The 17,767-nt window shown below is 44.6% G+C and overlaps 1 protein-coding gene across 9 annotated transcripts in view; it reads left to right on the top strand.

Annotated features, from left to right (window-relative positions):
- Nucleotides 1-17,767, top strand: part of LOC106583010 (polyhomeotic-like protein 2) — a 47,912-nt gene that overhangs the window by 12,182 nt on the left and 17,963 nt on the right. For 3 of the 9 annotated variants that reach the window (XM_014166737.2, XM_014166734.2, XM_014166735.2), the window contains exons 2-7: nucleotides 8,999-9,221; nucleotides 10,196-10,354; nucleotides 10,530-10,616; nucleotides 10,723-10,890; nucleotides 11,841-11,993; nucleotides 12,644-12,917. In XM_014166737.2, coding sequence (XP_014022212.2) covers nucleotides 9,057-9,221; nucleotides 10,196-10,354; nucleotides 10,530-10,616; nucleotides 10,723-10,890; nucleotides 11,841-11,993; nucleotides 12,644-12,917 — 1,006 coding nt within the window. In that variant the 5' untranslated portion in view covers nucleotides 8,999-9,056. Of the gene's footprint in view, nucleotides 1-165; nucleotides 376-8,998; nucleotides 9,222-10,195; nucleotides 10,355-10,529; nucleotides 10,617-10,722; nucleotides 10,891-11,840; nucleotides 11,994-12,643; nucleotides 12,918-17,767 lie in introns of those variants that run through there. The other 6 variants (XM_014166730.2, XM_014166729.2, XM_014166731.2 and 3 more) reach the window with 6 other exon arrangements.

Raw genomic sequence — 17,767 nt, 5'->3', positions numbered from 1 at the left:
GCATACTACCAAATTCAGTATTCTGGCAGGGGGAGGGTAGAGGGTGAAATCATTACCACCATCTATATTAGAGGGGCTGCTGCCGACCAATCGGCATGCTGCACTGCATGGGGATTCCATAGGCACCCTGTTGGTTGTCGCTAGGATACCACATAATCAGGAGGAAGACAGGGGATAGGTTGGCGGGCTGTGTCTGTGTTGATGCTGGGATGGGGAACAGAGCAGAGTGTTCGTAGGGGATAGAGAGAGAGGCTGAGGTTTGGTTGGCTCCATCACACAGACACAGTCAGACAAAGAGGAGCAGCATCCTACAGGACCAGGGTCCCGGGGGATGGGGCATCACACTCCCGCAGCGCGCTTGGGGGGCCAGAGGAGGTAGGAGCATCATGGGCTTTGTCTCTGTGGCACCCCTCTTTCTATTATAGCCATAAGCCTTGCCGTAAAGCCATTAATGTACATATCCTATGCTCCTTTCCTATATTGATCATGGTTTTTGACTGTGTTTTGCGGTATATATTTAGTGTGTCATTACAAATTGGCTAGAGCTCGTTACGTGATGGGGGCTCTTGTCCTTGCTGCACTCAGCTCTGTATAGACCGCCTGTCTGTCTGTGTTTAAAGCTCTTGTCCTCTGAACTATATGCAAATCTTCAGACATCAGACAGATGGTTATTTTAGTCTTGGAATGACAAGAGCAAGCCCATGAATCGAATATAATTTATTTCTGTTAATACTGGATGTAGGGGTTTGTGGGCCATGGATTTGTAACATCTTGGTGTGTAGGGGCTTGGTTTACGATACTGCAAACTCCTAGTGTAGCCCCGTGCTCTAATCAACCCAATGCAGAATTCCTGCTGCCTGCCAGTCGAGCTGGTCGAGTGGGGGTTCCATGACTGATGGATGAGTGATTCCTCTTGGAGAGATGGGGGCAGCAGCATTGCCAGAGGGGAATCCCTCCCTGCCTAAACGGGCTTTAAGACCCAGGCTGTTCCTGTGGAATGCTACACCACGATGAGGAGGACAAGGCTTTGTTCGACCTAAAATCACTGTGTAACCAGACTAGATGTCAAGCATAAATCTCTCACTGGGGCAGGCAAGTTAATTATAGGGGGGACATCCAGATGTGAAGTAATGCTCTCAATGATTGGAATTATTGGCAGGAAAAGGCTTTTGTATTGTAGCTTATAGCCATGGATAACCAGTAAACATATGGCACCTATTAGCTAGTCCAGTTCTGCGTGTGGTAGTAAACACTACCAAACTTTACAGGGGAACAAGGTGAGGTTTGTCTTCACTGGATGGTTCTTAACCTACCGTGCAATGTAGGCATTGGCTGTATCATATGGCACCTTGCATTAACCCACTGAAAATAGAATTAAGAGGGGAGAGGAAATGGCTTAGGAATTGCTGCATAGCTACTACAGACTTTTTTTTTAATGACTTCCATCGCAACTCTACCCCAACCACTCACACAGTCAAAATCCACAATCCATTCCAAACACTCAACCTGAGCCCTATGCCCTCTCTCTTCCTCCAAGCTCCCTTAACCCCTCAGCTGTTCTGCTCTCTCAGCCACTCCATCTCATCTGCCCAGTGTACTCTGAACCTCACGTCCTCTGCTAATGGAACAGTATGGCACTAGGGGACAGTCGGTCACTAGGATGCTTCCGCTGCTCTAGAGTCCACTACTAATCTGCTAATTTTCACATGTTGGAGACAGAAAGGGTTCAGTAGCCAAAAGCCTAATATAAGCCTGATAGTAGACAGTTTCAGTATCAGTGTACTTTAACTTAATTGAAGTCATTATCACACCAGCTGTGATTAGATACTTTTATTTAACTTAAACGTGTCACTGGAATTCATTGTCTTTCAGAATGCACTCTTCTCCCCTTATTTGACATCATGCTCACCATTAGACATGTTGAAGAAAGTGTTGTTGCTGTGGTAATCTGAGAATGGTGGGGAAAGTTTATTTAAAAAGGCCCCTGAAACTCAATTCCTCTTCTCGGTTATGTATTTCAATACAAAATCAAACAAAACTGAATGGCTTCATTCATTAGAGAGCTCACACAGTGTGATGGAGCCTGTGATGATGTGGACTGCATCTAGGCCTAGCTTAAGTATTGGGTGGCATTATATATATTTTTGTCTCTGTACTCCAGCACTATCAACTTTAATTTGAAGGTATTTTCAATCCTATCGGGTGAACCATTTAGAAATTACACCAGTTTGTGTACGTAGTCCCCTCCATTTTATGGGACCAGAAGTATTGGCACATTCACTTATCTATATGTGTATTAATGGTGGTGGAAGATTGTTTTATTAAGGCAGTACGCTAGGGCTGTCCCCAACTAAAACAAAATATTAGTCGAACAAGAGTCATCTGTTCTTTCGACTGGTTCAAACGTGTATTTTTCCATATATAGACACACCCTATGTGTTTTCATAAAATCAACTATATGTAGGCTATTGTTGGATGCTTTACGCACACTGTAATTTAAATAATCAAGACACACAAATGACTCGAGGGAGCCAGAGAAGGCCTAACCAGAAGGGGGGGAAAAGCTTGTTCCCGAACAAACCACCTCCTGCTGCTGGCCTTCGCAGATTCTACCATTACGCTTCCGAAGTTACTGGTAGTAGGCTACACCAGGGTTCGGCAACCTTTTTTCATTTGGAGTGCCAATTTATCTTAACATTTGTACCGATCCACGTGCCAGTTATGATTTTCATATGCACCTTTTCGTGGACCAGTTTAATTTATTTTATAATAAAGTCTTATCTCAAGCATTTGTCATGTGATTAATAAAGATTATATCTAAATGAAAATGATACAAATCAAAAAGTAACTTCTATTGCCATTGCCAACTATGTTATGTACTAATACATAAAGCCTACAAATAAACATTGCAGCCTGCAGGTAGAAAAGATCCTGATTTAAAAATCATGTTGGCTATGCCTGGCCTGTCTGCAAGGAACTCAAAACTTTGTATCAACTTGGTCCATCCTCAAGCTTGCTAACAAATTTGCAACATTGTATAAAATATTCTAGGTCCTCAGTTTCCAGAGCCAGTGAGCTCCAGACAGACACAGCTGTAGGCTATTTGAGCAAGGGATAAGAAGTAATCAGGTAGGCCTATTTTATGAGGTTTTAACCCTTTCACGTCGAGCGGTTATCAAAAGGGAGAGTGCTGGAAAGATTTTTACAAGCGGGCTCAATTGACAAACTGTTGTCATTCTCAATGGATGTCAAAACAGGCTTTGTTTACTTTCTGTTTTGAGGTGAAGAAAAAAAGAACTTTGAGAAGCTCCACAGCTCTTTAGTGGTGGTGCGTTAAGACAATCAGAAATACTATCAGATCCCCAAATGGGCACATGTATAAGCCTACGCTTACTCAACATTGACAGGAGCGCTCCAAACAAAACACAATTTAATAAACTGACAACCTGTAAATGGAATGAAATAAACCAAAACTTGTTCATCACAAGTGTAGCTTAGGTTGTGCGCTCTGCAAACAATGTGTCCACTCCAATATGTTGAATGCATTAACAGAAGTTACAGTAACCAAACAAACATTGTAAATCAAATCGAACTTTGTCACATGCGCCGAAAACAACAGGTGCAGATCTTACTGTGAAATGCTTACTTATAAGCCCTTGACCAGTTCAATAAATAGTTAAGAAAATATTTACCAAATAAACTAAAGTAAAAAATTATAAAAAGTAACACAATAAAATAACAATAACGAGGCTATATACAGGGGGTACCGGTACCGAGTCTATGTGCGGGGGTAGATTAGTTAGTAATTTGTACATGTAGGTAGGGGTAAAGTGACTATGCATGGATAATAAACAGCGAGTAGCAGCAGTGTACAAACAAATGGTGGGGAGGGGGTTTGGGGTCGTCAATGTAAATAGTCTGGGTGGCCATTTTATTCATTGTTCAGCAGTCTTATGGTTTCGGGTAGAAGCTGTTAAGGAGCCTTTTGGTCCTAGACCGCTTGCCGTGTGGAAGCAGAGAGAACAGTCTGACTTGGGTGACTGGAGTCTTTGACAATTTTCGAATCAAATTTTATTGGTCACATACACGTGTTTAGCAGATGTTATTGCGGGTGTAGCGAAATGCTTGTGCTTCTAGCTCCGCAAGTGCAGTAATATCTAACAAATTACACTAACACACACACACACACACACACACACACACCTAAGTAAGAATGAATAAAGACTATATACATATGGATGAGCGACGTCCGAGCGGAACGGACTAAGATACCGTAGAATAGCTTAGAATACAGTGTATACATATGAGATGAGTAATGCCAGATATGTAAACATTAAAGTGACTAGTGTGCCATTCCTTAAAGTGGCCAGTGATTTCTAGTCTATGCCTATAGGCAGCAGCCTCTAATGTGCTAGTGATGGCTGTTTTAGCAGTCTGATGGCCTTGAGATAAATGTATTTTATTTTTTTTTTTTGGGGGGGGTTTCCTCTGACACCATCTAGTATATAGGTCCTGGATGGCATGAAGCTTGGCCCCAGTGACGTCCTTGGCCGTATGCAATACCCTCTGTAGCTCCTTACGGTCAGATGCCGAGCAGTTGTCATACCAGGCGGTGATGAAACCGGTCCGGATGCTCTCGATGGTGCAGCTGTAGAACTTTTTGAGGCTCTGGGGACCCATGACAAATCTTTTCAGTCTCCTGAGGGGGAAAATGTGTTGTCGTGCCCTCTTCATGACTGTCTGGACCATGATATTTCATTGGTGATGTGGACACCAAGGAACTTAACTCTCAACCCGCTCCACTACATCGCCGTCGATTTTAATGGGGGCCTGTTCGGCCCATCTTTTCCTGTGGTCTACGATCAGCTCCTTTGTCTTGCTCACATTGAGGGAGAGGTTGTTGTCCTGGCACCACACTGCCAGGTCTCTGACATCCTCCCTATAGGCTGTCTCATCATTGTCGGTAATCAGGCCTACCACTGTTGTGTTGTCAGCAAACTTAATGATGGTGTTGGAGACGTGTTTGGCCACGCAGTCGTGGGTGAACAGGGAGTACAGGAGGGGACTAAGCACACCCCCCTGAGGGGCCCCAGTGTTGAGGATTAGTGTGGCAGATGTGTTGTTGCTTACCTTTACCACCTGGGGGTGGCCCGTCAGGAAGTCCAGGATCCAGTTGCAGAGAGGTGTTTAGTCCCAGGGTCCTTAGCTTATTGATGAGCTTTGTGGGCACTATGGAGTTGAATGCTGAGCTGTAGTCAATGAACAACATTCTCACATAGGTGTTCCTTTTGTCCAGGTGATAAAGGGCAGTGTGGAGTGCAATTAAGATTGCGTCATCTGGATCTGTTGGGGCGGTATGCGAATTGGAGTGAGTCTAGGGTAGAGGTCGACCGATTATGATTTTTCAATACCGATTATTGGAGGACCCACAAAAAAAAAGCTGATACCGATTAATCAGCCGTTTTTTTTTTTTTTTGTTTTTTACATTTATTTGTAATAATGACAATTGCAACAATACTGAATGAACACTTTAAAAAAAATGTTTAACTTAATATAATACATAAAACAAATCAATTTAGCCTCAAATAAGTAATGAAACATGTACCATTTGGTTTTAAATAATGCAAAAACAAAGTGTTGGAGAAGAAAGTAAAAGTGCAATATGTGTCATGTAAAAAAGGTAACGTTTAAGTTCCTTGCTCAGAACATGAGAACATATGAAAGCTGGTGGTTCCTTTTAACATGAGTCTTCAATATTCCCAGGTAAGAAGTTTTAGGTTGAGGTTATTATAGGAATTATAGGACTATTTCTCTCTACCATTTGTGTTTCATATACCTTTGACTATTGGATGTTCTTATAGGCACTATAGTATTGCCAGTGTAACAGTATAGCTTCCGTCCCTCTCCTCACCCCTACCTGGGCTCGAACCAGGAACACATCGAAAACAGCCACCCTCGAAGCATCGTTACCCATCGCTCCACAAAAGCTGCGGCCCTTGCAGAGAAAAGGGGAACAACTACTCAAAGTTTCAGAGCGAGTGATGTTTGAAACGCTATTAGCGTGCACCCCACTAACTAGGTAGCAATTTCACATCGGTTACACCAACCTAAACAGAGCTGTGCTTGAAGCATTGCGAAGAGCTGCTGGCAAACGCAAGAAAGTGCTGTTTGAATGAATGCTTACGAGCCTGCTGCTGCCTACCACCGCTCAGTCAGACTGCTCTATCAAATCATAGACTTAATTATAACATAATAACACACACAAATACGAGCCTTAGGTCATTAATATGGTCAAATCCGGGAAACGATCATTTCGAAAATAAAACGTTTATTCTTTCAGTGAAATACGGAACCGTTCCGTATTTTATCTAACGGGTGGCATTCATAAGTCTATATATTGCTGTTACATTGCACAACCTTCAATGTTATGTCATAATTACGTAAAATCTTTGCAAATTAGTTTGCAACGAGCCAGGCGGCCCAAACTGTTCCATATACCCTGACTCTGCGTACAATGAACACAAGAGAAGTGACACAATTTCACTAGTTTAATATTGCCTGCTAACATGATTTTCTTAACTAAATATGCAGGTTTAAAAAAATATACTTCTGTGTATTGTTTTTAAGAAAGGCATTGATGTTTATGGTTAGGTACATTCGTGCAACGATTGTGCTTTTTTCGCAAATGCGCTTTTGTTTAATCATCCCCCGTTTGGCGAAATAGGCTGTCTTTGTTAGGAAGAAATAGTCTTCACACAGTTCGCAACGAGCCAGGCGGCCCAAACTGCTGCATATACCCTGACTCTGTTGCACAGAACGCAAGAGAAGTGACACAATTTCCCTAGTTAATAGAAATTCATGTTAGCAGGCAATATTAACTAAATATGCAGGTTTAAATATATATACCTGTGTATTGATTTTAAGAAAGGCGCTTTTTTTCGCGAATGCGCTTGTTAAATCACCCGTTTGTCAAAGTAGGCTATGATTCAATGATAAATTAACAGGCACCGCATCGATTATATGCAACGCAGGACAAGCTAGATAACTACACATGGTTGATGATATTACTAGTTTAACTAGTGATTATGTTAAGATTGATTGTTTTTTATAAGAAGTTTAATGCTAGCTAGCAACTTACCTTGGCTTCTTGCTGCAATTGCATAACAGGTAGTCAGCCTGCCACGCAGTCTCCTCGTGGAGTGCAATGTAATCGGCCATGATCGGTGTCCAAAAATGCCGATCGCCGATTGTTATGAAAACTTGAAATCGGCCGTAATTAATCGCCCATTCCGATTAATCGGTCAACCTCTAGTCTAGGGTATCCAGGATGATGCTGTTGATGTGAGCCATGACCAGCCTTTCAAAGCACTTCATGTCTACCGACGTGAGTGCTACGTAGCGGTAATCATTTAGGCAGGTTACCTTAGTGTTGTTCGGCACAGGGACTATGGTGGTCTGCTTTAAACACGTAGGTATTACAGACTCTGTCAGGGAGAAGTTGAAAATGTCAGTGAAGGCACTAGCGAGTTGGTCTGCACATGCTCTGAGTACACGTCCTGGTAATCCGTCTGTCCCCGCGGCTTTGTGAATGTTGACCTGTTTAAAGGTCTTACTCACATCATCTACCGAGAGCGTTATCACACAGTCGTCCAGAACAGCTGGTACTTTCATGCATGCTTCAGTGTTGCTTTCCTCGAAGAAGGCATAAAAGGCATTTAGCTTGTCTGGTAGGCTCACGTCACTGGGCAGCTCGCAGCTGCGTTTCCCTTTTGTAGTTTATTATAGTTTTCACACCCTGCCACATCCGATGAGCGTCAGAGCTGGTGTAGATTAGAAATTATGGGATTTAACGGTAAATGTACTACTGATGATACTGGTGTGCCATGGATTAGTCCACTGAGACAGCAAGACATGACATAATTTTTTTTTTTTTGCAACTGCTCGACGAAAAAATGTTTGATCAACCGAACAATCGTCCGGTCGACTAAATGGTGTCAGCCCTACAGTATGCATATTTCCCCAGTTTCTTTCCACCAACGAGCGATTTAAATCGAGTTAAGGAGGAAACTGACGTCTTTCTCAGCGCAAATCGTAATCCATGGTTTGTTTATGTTTTAGCATTTATCAGCATTTATAGTTTACACATTTCTGGCTCACTACAATTCAGTAGAAAACACATGGCAGTTACCAAGCTACATTCATTGGAAAATATGTTCACATCCAAATATTATTAGCATTTTTCCATTGCATTTCTTCATTGTTAAGCACGTTTGTTTCTTCCCGGTTCTACTGATCTGTTTTCCTGCGCTCTGCCAAATGGCGTCCTTGAGAGGAACACACTATTATTGATTGCCGTGACATCATTGGGGAAGACCATTTGGCCTAATATTCAATAATTATTATTATTATTATTGTTGTTGTTGTTATTGTATGTATATTTGAAAATATTAATCCAGTAAATATTTACTGGAAACGCATTGAGAATTCCTGTTCTCCCTACGCATCGCGCCAATAGGGTTAACTCACTTTGTGGGAATTGTAACATGACTGATATAGAGATGATCGCCACACTGCCCCCTCCCACCGGGAAGGCACGCCCTTGTGCTTCAACTACTCAGCCCCCTCACACGTCCAGGCTGTGCGTTCAGGTGGATCACGCAAATGGGGTTAACCCACTTGGTGGAAATTGTAATGTGGCTCATATAGCGAGGATCGCTATTATATGTATGCTCAATGTCTATGCCCAGTGTCTATGATAAATATATATGCTCAATTGTGTCCCATGTTAGCACAAGTGCTGAAATGAGACAAGTGCAGTATGTATACATGCAACATTTTGCATCATCTTAGGAAAGTCATGTCATTCTTATACAGGCTTATAGGCTTTAGGGTTGCTTCATGAAGTTACACTGAATAGGCCAACACAGTGACTGGTTGGTTGGACATGGCCCAATATGTCTGAGCCCTATGGCTTCATTGTAACTCTCCTGTTTTGTAGGTTCAGGAGAGCTTGTCCAAAGGGCAGCAGGGGAAGGGCCAAACGAGGAGAGGGCACCATGGACAGTGAACATGGGCCTCCAGCCTCCAGTGCCAGCAGCACTGGGACCACCGCCTCCAGCACAAGTACCACCAGCAGCAGCAGTGCGGGGAGGCAGGCTGTGCCTCACATCTCTGTGTACAGCGGGATTCCTGACAGGCAGACGGTTCAGGTAAACTTCAGGGTAAAAAGAAACATGCCAGTCCAGTGTCACACACATTCACATGTTTTGCATGAACTGTTTTCCCATTGCATTCCCTGCATAATACAGTTATTGTCATTACCCTACTGCCATCTGCTGGTAAAACATGCATGTACCGTAAACCGCCCCACTTAGCTCACTATGGGATTTTGGAATGCTATGGAATGCTTATAATAAATGAAACTATGTGCAATTCTATCATTTTATCTCATTGTTTATTCGATGTAGTACACTGGCATCATGGAATCTGTCAATACTAATGACAGCTGATCAGTGTTGCTATGTTTCCAAGTTCCAGGCTCGGTCCTCTGCTATTTGACCCTTGGCTGATGTGAAACCCAGCCTGAATTAGACTGTCATTGTTTTGAAGGTTGACAGACCGGTCTTAGGTCTCTTCTATCCTTTACCCTTTCTCTCGTCTGCATGCTATCCTCTGCCCTTAGCAAGAGAACTAGTAGCATTGTCACTACTTGCCTACTCAACATAGTGGACTCCTGGTCCTTTGGGCTCAATAAGAGAGAAGTGGATGGATGTTTCAATCACAATCACCACCCTCTCTGCCGCCTGGAGGCTTAGGTCAGAGGACCTCTATTAGGCCATGTGCCCTGGGTCAATCCCTTTCACCTGTTGCCTTAGCAACTGTGGTGAGGTTGTCAGTCAATTTGAGTCATGAATAAAGGACGTGCTCAGGGACCGAAGGACTTGGCATAGGATGAGAAAGTCCACTACAATGTGCAGATAATGCATTGGTGAGCCTACTCTCCCTAACAGGAAGAACACATTCCCACCCAAGGAATATCTCTACCTGCTTTTAATGGATCGGTAAAAACAATGTAAATGGGAACTTCTTTTTTCCAAGTAATACTCCAACCCTGTAAGTCCCTTTTTTTTTAAAGCCTGTTGATGAGAATATTACCCCAAACGCTAACCTGTTTCTTTCTCCCTGTGTACTGAAGGTGATCCAGCAGGCGTTGCACCGACAGCCCAACACGGCTGCGCAGTACCTGCAGCAGATGTACGCAGCGCAGCAGCAGCACCTCATGCTGCAGACAGCAGCACTCCAGCAGCAGCACCTGAGCAATGCACAGCTCCAGAGCCTGGCCGCCGTACAGCAGGTGAGCACCGGAGACGTAAGGAACTGTTAAACTAGGGAATGAAACAGGCCTCCAACAAGGCTGGGGGCTAGTGTTAGGGTTGGTTGGTGAATCAAACCGTTATCTTCAGATGAAGAGGAATTTAAGTGTTGACCCCTACACACTCCCCTAACGGTTCTTACCTGTCATGTCACAGGCCAGTATTGCGGCAGGAAGGCAGAGCTCCACCCAAAATGCCACTTCGTCCCAGCAAACAGGATCATCCCAGACCACAGTGAGTGCAGTGAGTCATGTCTAGTAACTAAGGGGTTGGGTTCCAAGATGTGTAGTGTTTTTGTTTTTTTTGTGAAGTTTTGTAATCCTTCCTGTCTTCTCTGTCCTGTCCCCAGATTAACCTGACCACGTCCCCGGCTGCAGCCCAGCTGATCAGCCGAGCCCAGAGTGTCAGCTCTGCACCCGCCGGCAGCATCTCCCAGCAGGCCGTAATTCTGGGAAGCCCGTCCAGCCCCACCACCCTCACTGCCAGTCAGGCTCATATGTACTTGCGTGCCCAGATGGTAAGCCCCTAGAAGCATGCCGACTGGCACACACACTAGCTGGCTCAGCCGCAGTTCTGGAGGCTTAGTGTGATGAAGGGCAGTGTTGGGGAGTAGTGAACTACATTTTGCAGTAGCTTGGTGGTAGTTGAACTAAATTCAAATCTTGTTAGTGTTTTATTTTGCGACGTAGCTAACTACTGAAACTACACACTACATAAAATAGGGGTGAAGTAGGCAAGGATTTCCTTCTTTTTTTTACATCAGACCTGCCTAGTTCTCACTTGAAACAGTTTTTGTGTTTTAATAGGCTAAATTACACATTCTGTTAACATCTGACTCCAGAGCACAGGAGGTTGGTGGCACCTTAATTGGTAAGGAAGGGCTCTTGGTAGAGGAATCAGTGGAATGGTTTGATACCATTCCATTTGCGCAGTTCCAGCCATTATTATGAGCAGTCCTCCCCTCAGCAGCCTCCACTGATACAGAGTGATCTGTTCTTGCAATTTTTTTGTCTATGACATTCAGATTTAGATATGATAATTTATCATGAAGTAGTGACCTTTAGTTAAGTACACTTCTATCTCTCTTTAGGGTAGCTTTAGTGTTGCTTACCTTCTTCCAATGTGAAGTAATTGGTAGCTTGATAAACTATATATTTTCAGAGAAGCTTCCCCAACACTGAAGTGTTTGTTTGCTGTTTGTGTCGCCACAGTGCATGAGCCTGCTGGAAGGAGTGTGAAAGAAGTGTTGTCCTGCATGTCCAACTGAATCAGTTCAGTCTGATTAGATTACATTTTCTTCCCTTAAAGATTTGTTGACGCACTATGCATAGTAAGAGTGAGCATGAGAGAGTGCGAGAAAGCAACAGAGAAAGATCAGCTGTTTACAGTATAATTTGTCTCTACCCAAAACCATGGAGAGATTATTTACGTATACTGTATGTTGGTGTGTGATTTCTTTTTTTTCAGGCACAGCAAAGTAACCTTGTGCAAGTAGCTAGGAGCCTAGGCCGTGCTGTTCCGTTGTCCCCCCAGCTCATCTTCACACCTACGGCCACAGTGGCTGCAGTCCAGTCTGAGAGCTCCACGCAGTCCTCTGGACAACAGTCCGCCTCCTCACAGGTACAATATTATTATCTCAACTCTATAGGCTAATGCCATACACATAGCGCTGCTGTAGTAACCTGCAACAGCACTAGAGGGCATAGAAGATCAACACAAGTCACCATAATTCAGACGAGGGGTATAGCCAAGGGTTAAAGTTATCCGTCACTGCGACAGACTTCCATCATGTTGATGATGCATGAGTTTATTTATTTTTTTTGGGGGGGGGTTAAACACTCCCGGCCACACTTGAACGTCTAAAACTAGATAGAAAGTATGTAGAAATGATAATTGAACTATACATTTTCAAATCACATTTTTCTGGCCGGTAAATCTTTTGACTAACAAATCGGTCATAAAAAAAATCTGTGCGGCCCTCCATTGAATTTCGAAACATCCAGATGTGGCCCTCGAGCCATAGTTTGCCCGTTGATTTGACATTGACTTAAGTTTCTGTCATGGGATTTTTTGTTGTTGCTTTAACCCCTAGCTGTAGCAAATGCATTAGGTTTACAGTTATGCTGTGATACCTCATTTAATCTAAAAATGTATTTGTCACTAATTCTGCAGATGGCCTGTGGGTGGACCCTTGACTGTGGTGCTCCCCACCTCTCCTGCCCCAGGCCATGTCTCACTGACTCTGGGACCTGACCTCTGTGTCTTTTCAGGTCCAGAACCTGGCTATCCGTAGCCAGCAAGGGGCGACCACGTCCTCCTCTCAGACACACAGCCTGCAGGCCCTCAGCCTAAAGCAGAGCCCTATCTCCTTCCAGCCCTCTCCCCTGATTAAGAACCCGAGCCATGGCGCTGGGGGGAAAGGCAGTTGGCCCGACGGTCCCTTGGACGGGAGCAAGAAGGGAGAGAGCATAGTGACGGAGGTGCGCGCTATAAACATGAGTCGCAGTGTCACGGCTGTTAGTGGACAGCCTCTCAGCACTCCAGGTATGTATCCAACCCTAACGTTAGCTAGCTTCTACAGACACAGGCTAGACTCCTATATTAGGATTTCATGAAATTGACACCATTGCACCCTTGGACAATTAGGCATGTTTGCTCAAATGATGGAGAGTATTCGGATCAGTACTGGCTATTGTGATAAGGGATGGGTTTTTCTGCACTCTATGGTGATGCTGAATATTCTGCCCCTGTGACTGAGCAATTTAGTCTGGAACATAAATCATGCCTCCAGTAGCCTGACAAACAGGGCATTCCTCATGCCTCTTCTGGAACACAACTACATTTCAACAGCTCTGTATTTTCAGGGATATAGTATCTTCAACCTTGCTTCCTTTTCCCCTGAACCGGATAGGAGGCGCCCGCTCAGGCGCTTCTTTTATGCTTCTATGTTCGGTTACATTTCAACCAGTCAAATGATGTTACCAGTGTTGCTACTTCCTGAGTTTCCTGCTTTTGGAAACCTGACCCTATGTTTACAGTAAGCTAAGAATAGAGTTGTAGAAGTCTACTAGTTATTTTGATAGATTTCTCTACTGTATGCAGGGGTTGAGTTCCCAGTCACTGCGATGGATTTCAGTCATGTAGATTATTTTTTATAAATGTTATTTTATTTTTTGTAAAACATTTTAAGGACTATAATTTCGAAATGAACCTCTTTCCCCACAAGCATGATGGCCATGACTTTTTTTGGACATGAAATGGGAGGTTAACTTGGCCCCGTAGACAATTGAGTTTCAGTCATGGGATTTTTCTTATTTAAACCCCTGTGTACGTGGCATGTCGAGGCCTGTACCGACCACACTGTATTCACTACTACAGGGAAGAACATGGGCTCTGCCTCTAGAATAGTCAAGCTGGTTTTTCAATGTGAAGCCATGGAGGGCTCTGTGCCACAGTTGTCTTTCTAGACCACTTATTGTGTGGTCAGCAGCTGGATGGTTTTGTCACAGAGAATGGCTGCATCTATGCCAGCAGTTGAACAGATTAACTCTGAGAGAGTGTGTGTGTGTGTGTGTGTGTGTGTGTGTGTGCTAAGCACTGCATGGGTTGTGTGTTGTGCCAGACTGGATGGATTAGCTGAGCATGCGACTGCACAACTGTGTCTTTGTCTCGCTTTGTTTAAGTAATGGATTCAGATGAAATGAAAGGGAGGAGGAATCTGAAAACCTGACTACATAAACTCATAAAATGTACATGGGCTGCCCTGGTAGTGGCCATGGGGGACAGACAGGTGTGCCCTGGACATGTGAGAAGCACACTGTCAGTTTAGTGGATCACACTAGGGGGAGATGGAGTAGCAGCTGTGGTGGCTGACTGGGTTCATGGTTAGATAGGGGCTCCCACTGATTCTATGTGCACTGTCATCTACTGGGTCATTCATTATGCATGTTGATTCACAGTCATTTTGAAGAAGGAAGTACTTGAATGAAACAATTCTAATCAACACCTCAATAATAGGCTACATAACAAATGGCTCATGTAGTTTTATTTTCGACATCTGAGAGAACACTGCCACAGGAATAGGCCTAGTTAATTGTTGTCTATTTTAGTACTGTGTAGTAATTGAGCCTCCGAGAGAAGGAGAGAGCAGAACTTGTGGGAGCAGCCGTGTGTCTGCTTCTCCTACCACAGACTGGCTGATTTTTCCTTGAATTAGGATTGGCTGGAAGCAGCTGTTCCGCAGTTGGGTTCATTGTGTACTTTAGTCTTTTCTTCACCACCTCCTTGACAGAGAAGCTATCCCAGCACCCTACTACTAAACCTACAGCACCAAAGACCACCTTGCAGTCTCATTCTATGCCCCTGCTAACTGCACAGTGGTGTTCTGTTTTGTTTTGGCTAATTTTTTTCCAAACTTGACGTGCAGTTCCGTAAGCCTAAAAGGATCTCCCCGTTGTGTTACATTATCAAGCCATTGTATGGTTCCATGTGTACATGCATAGTAGCTCCATTGCAAGTACTTAAAACACACAACGTATTGATATGTTTGGTGTAGTTTTTCTTCTCAAGCTACATGTAACTGCCAAAATAAAGGAAACGCCAACATAAAGTGTCTTTAATAGGGCGTTGGGCCACGATGAGCCGACACCTTCAATGCACCTTTGCATAGGTTCTACAAGTGTCTGGAACTCTATTGGAGGGATGTGACACCATTCTTCTATGAGAAATTCCGTAATTTGGTGTTTTGTTGATGGTGGTGGAAAACAGTGTCTCAGGCAACTCTCCAGAATCTCCCATAAGTGTTCAATTGGGTTAAGATCTGGTGACTGAGACACACCCTTTAAAACCCTCTATGCTCCTTTGAGACCCCTCTTTCAAAGTCACGGAGATCTCTTCTGATCATGGTAGCCAAAATAAGTACAAGAAGGCCCGCTATGACCTCCGCACAGCCATCAAACGAGCAAAAGGACAATATAGGAAGGAGTAAGGTGGAATCATTGCACAGGCTCCGACGCCCACTGCATGTGGCAGGGGCTACAGTTACAGATTACCGAACCGTGATCTGCCCAATGGTGCCTCTCTACCAGACTAACTCAATTCATTTTATGCACGCTTTGACAACATCAAGCCGGGTGTGAGGGCTGTCGCCAACCCAGAGGATTGGGTGATCTCGCTCTCCGAGGCCGACGTGAGAAGTGTCTTTAATCAGGTCAATAGCCCCCAGGCCGCGGCCCCGACGGTATTCCAGGGCGCATTCTCAGAGCATACACAGAACAGCTGGCAGGCATATTCACGGTAATTTTCAACCTCTCCTTGTCCCAGTCTGTAATCCCCACGTTTTAAGATGACCACAATCCTCCCTGTTTCTAAGAACTCTTAAGGCTTCATTCCACAATGACTACCGCCCTGGAGCACTCACTTCTGTAATCATTAAGTGCTTTGACAGGCTGGTTGTTTCACACATTAACTCCACCATCCCAGCCACCCTAGACTCACTTGTATACCGCCCCAACAGATCCATAGACGATGCAATCTCAATTGCTCTCCACACTGCCCTCACCCACGTAGATAAGAAGTATATCTATGTAAGAATGCTGATCATTGACTACAGCTCAGTGTTCAACACCATTGTCCCCTCCAAGCTCGTCACCAAGCTTAGGACTCTGGGTCTGAATATCTCCCTCTGCAACTGGATCCTGGACTTCCTGACGGGCTGACCCCAGGTGGTGAGGGTAGGCAACATCACCTCCGCCATGCTGACCCATAACACAGGGGCCCCACAGGGGTGTGTGCTTAGTCCCCTCCGGTACTCCCTGTTCACCCACAACTGTGTGGCCACGCACAAGTCCAACACCATTATCAAGTTTGCTGACGACATGACGGTGGTAGTCCTGATCACCGGCAACGATGAGTCCGCATACAGGGTGGAGGTCGGTGACCTGGCAGTGTGGTGCCTGAGCAACAACACCTGCCTCAATGTCAGCAAGACCAAGGAGCTGATTGTGGACTACAGGAAACCGGGGGGGGCACATACCCTCATCCACATTTACTGGGCAGCAGTGGAGCAGGTCGAGAGCTTCAAGTTCCTCGGTGTCCAAATCACTAAAGACTTAAAATGGTCCAAACACGCATGCGTAGTCGTGAAGAAGGGGCGACAGTGCCTCTTACCCCACAGGAGGTTGACAAAGTTTGGCATGGTGTCTCAAATCCTCAAAAGGTTCTACAGCTGTACCATTGAGACCACATTGACTGGGTGCAGCACTGCTTGGTATGTCAATAGCACTGCCCTCGATCGCATGGCGCAACAGAGGTACTGGGCTGTCCACACAACCAACACTGGGGTCGAGCTCCCTGCCATCCAGGACCTCTATATCAGGCGGCGTGAAAAAAATGCCCGGAAAATCGTCAGACTCCAACCACCGAAGCCATAGACTATTTTCTCTTCTGCCGCACTGCAAGAGGTACTGGTGCATCAAGTCTTACACCAACACGCTCTTGAACAGCTTCTATCCCCAAGCAATAAAGCTGATAAATAGCTAACAAAATAGCTACACAGACTATTTGAGAACTTATCTTTTATTTACTTTTTATTTCAGTCTTTACACTGTCTCTATGCACACTCACTGGGCTCTACACACTCGCACACTCTCACTCACTCCGTAATTTGCTCACTCACACACAATATGCAGATTTACAGTGCATTCGTAACGTATTCCGACACCTTAACTTTTTCCACGTTTTGTTACGTTACAGCCTTGTTCTAAAATGTATTAAATTACTTTTTCCTCATCAGTTTACACACAATACCCCATAATGACAAAGCAGAAACAGGTTTAGACCTTTTTTGCTATTTTTTTACAAATAAAAAAAACTGAAATGCCCCTTTACTCAGTACTTTGTTGAAGGACCGTTGGCAGCAATTACTGCCTCGAGTCTTCTTGGCTATGACGCTACAAGCTTGGCACACCTGTATTTTGGTAGTTTCTCCCATTATTCTCTGCAGATCCTCTCAAGCTCTATCAGGTTGGATGAGGAGCATCTCTGCACAACTATTTTCAGGTCTCTCCAGAGATGTTCGATCGGGTTCAAGTCCGGGCTCTGGCTGGGCCACTCAAGAACATTGAGACTCGTCCCGAAGCCACAATCATTCCTGGCTGTGTTCTTAGGGTCGTGGTCCTGTTGGAAGGTGAACCTTTGCCCCAGTCTGAGGTCCTGAGAGCTCTGGAGCAGGTTTTCATCAAGGATCTCTCTGTACTTAGCTCCGTTCTTCTTTCCCTCGATCCTGACTAGTCTCCCTGCCACTGAAAAACATCCCCACAGCATGATGCTGCCACCACCATGCTTCTCCGTAGGGATGGTGTTAGGTTTCCTCCAGACGTGACGCTTGGTATTCA

Source organism: Salmo salar, chromosome ssa22 (assembly GCF_905237065.1).
Source record: "Salmo salar chromosome ssa22, Ssal_v3.1, whole genome shotgun sequence".
NCBI lineage: Eukaryota > Metazoa > Chordata > Actinopteri > Salmoniformes > Salmonidae > Salmo > Salmo salar.
Note: the sequence above shows the minus strand (reverse complement) of the source record. Positions and strands in the feature narration are given on the sequence as shown.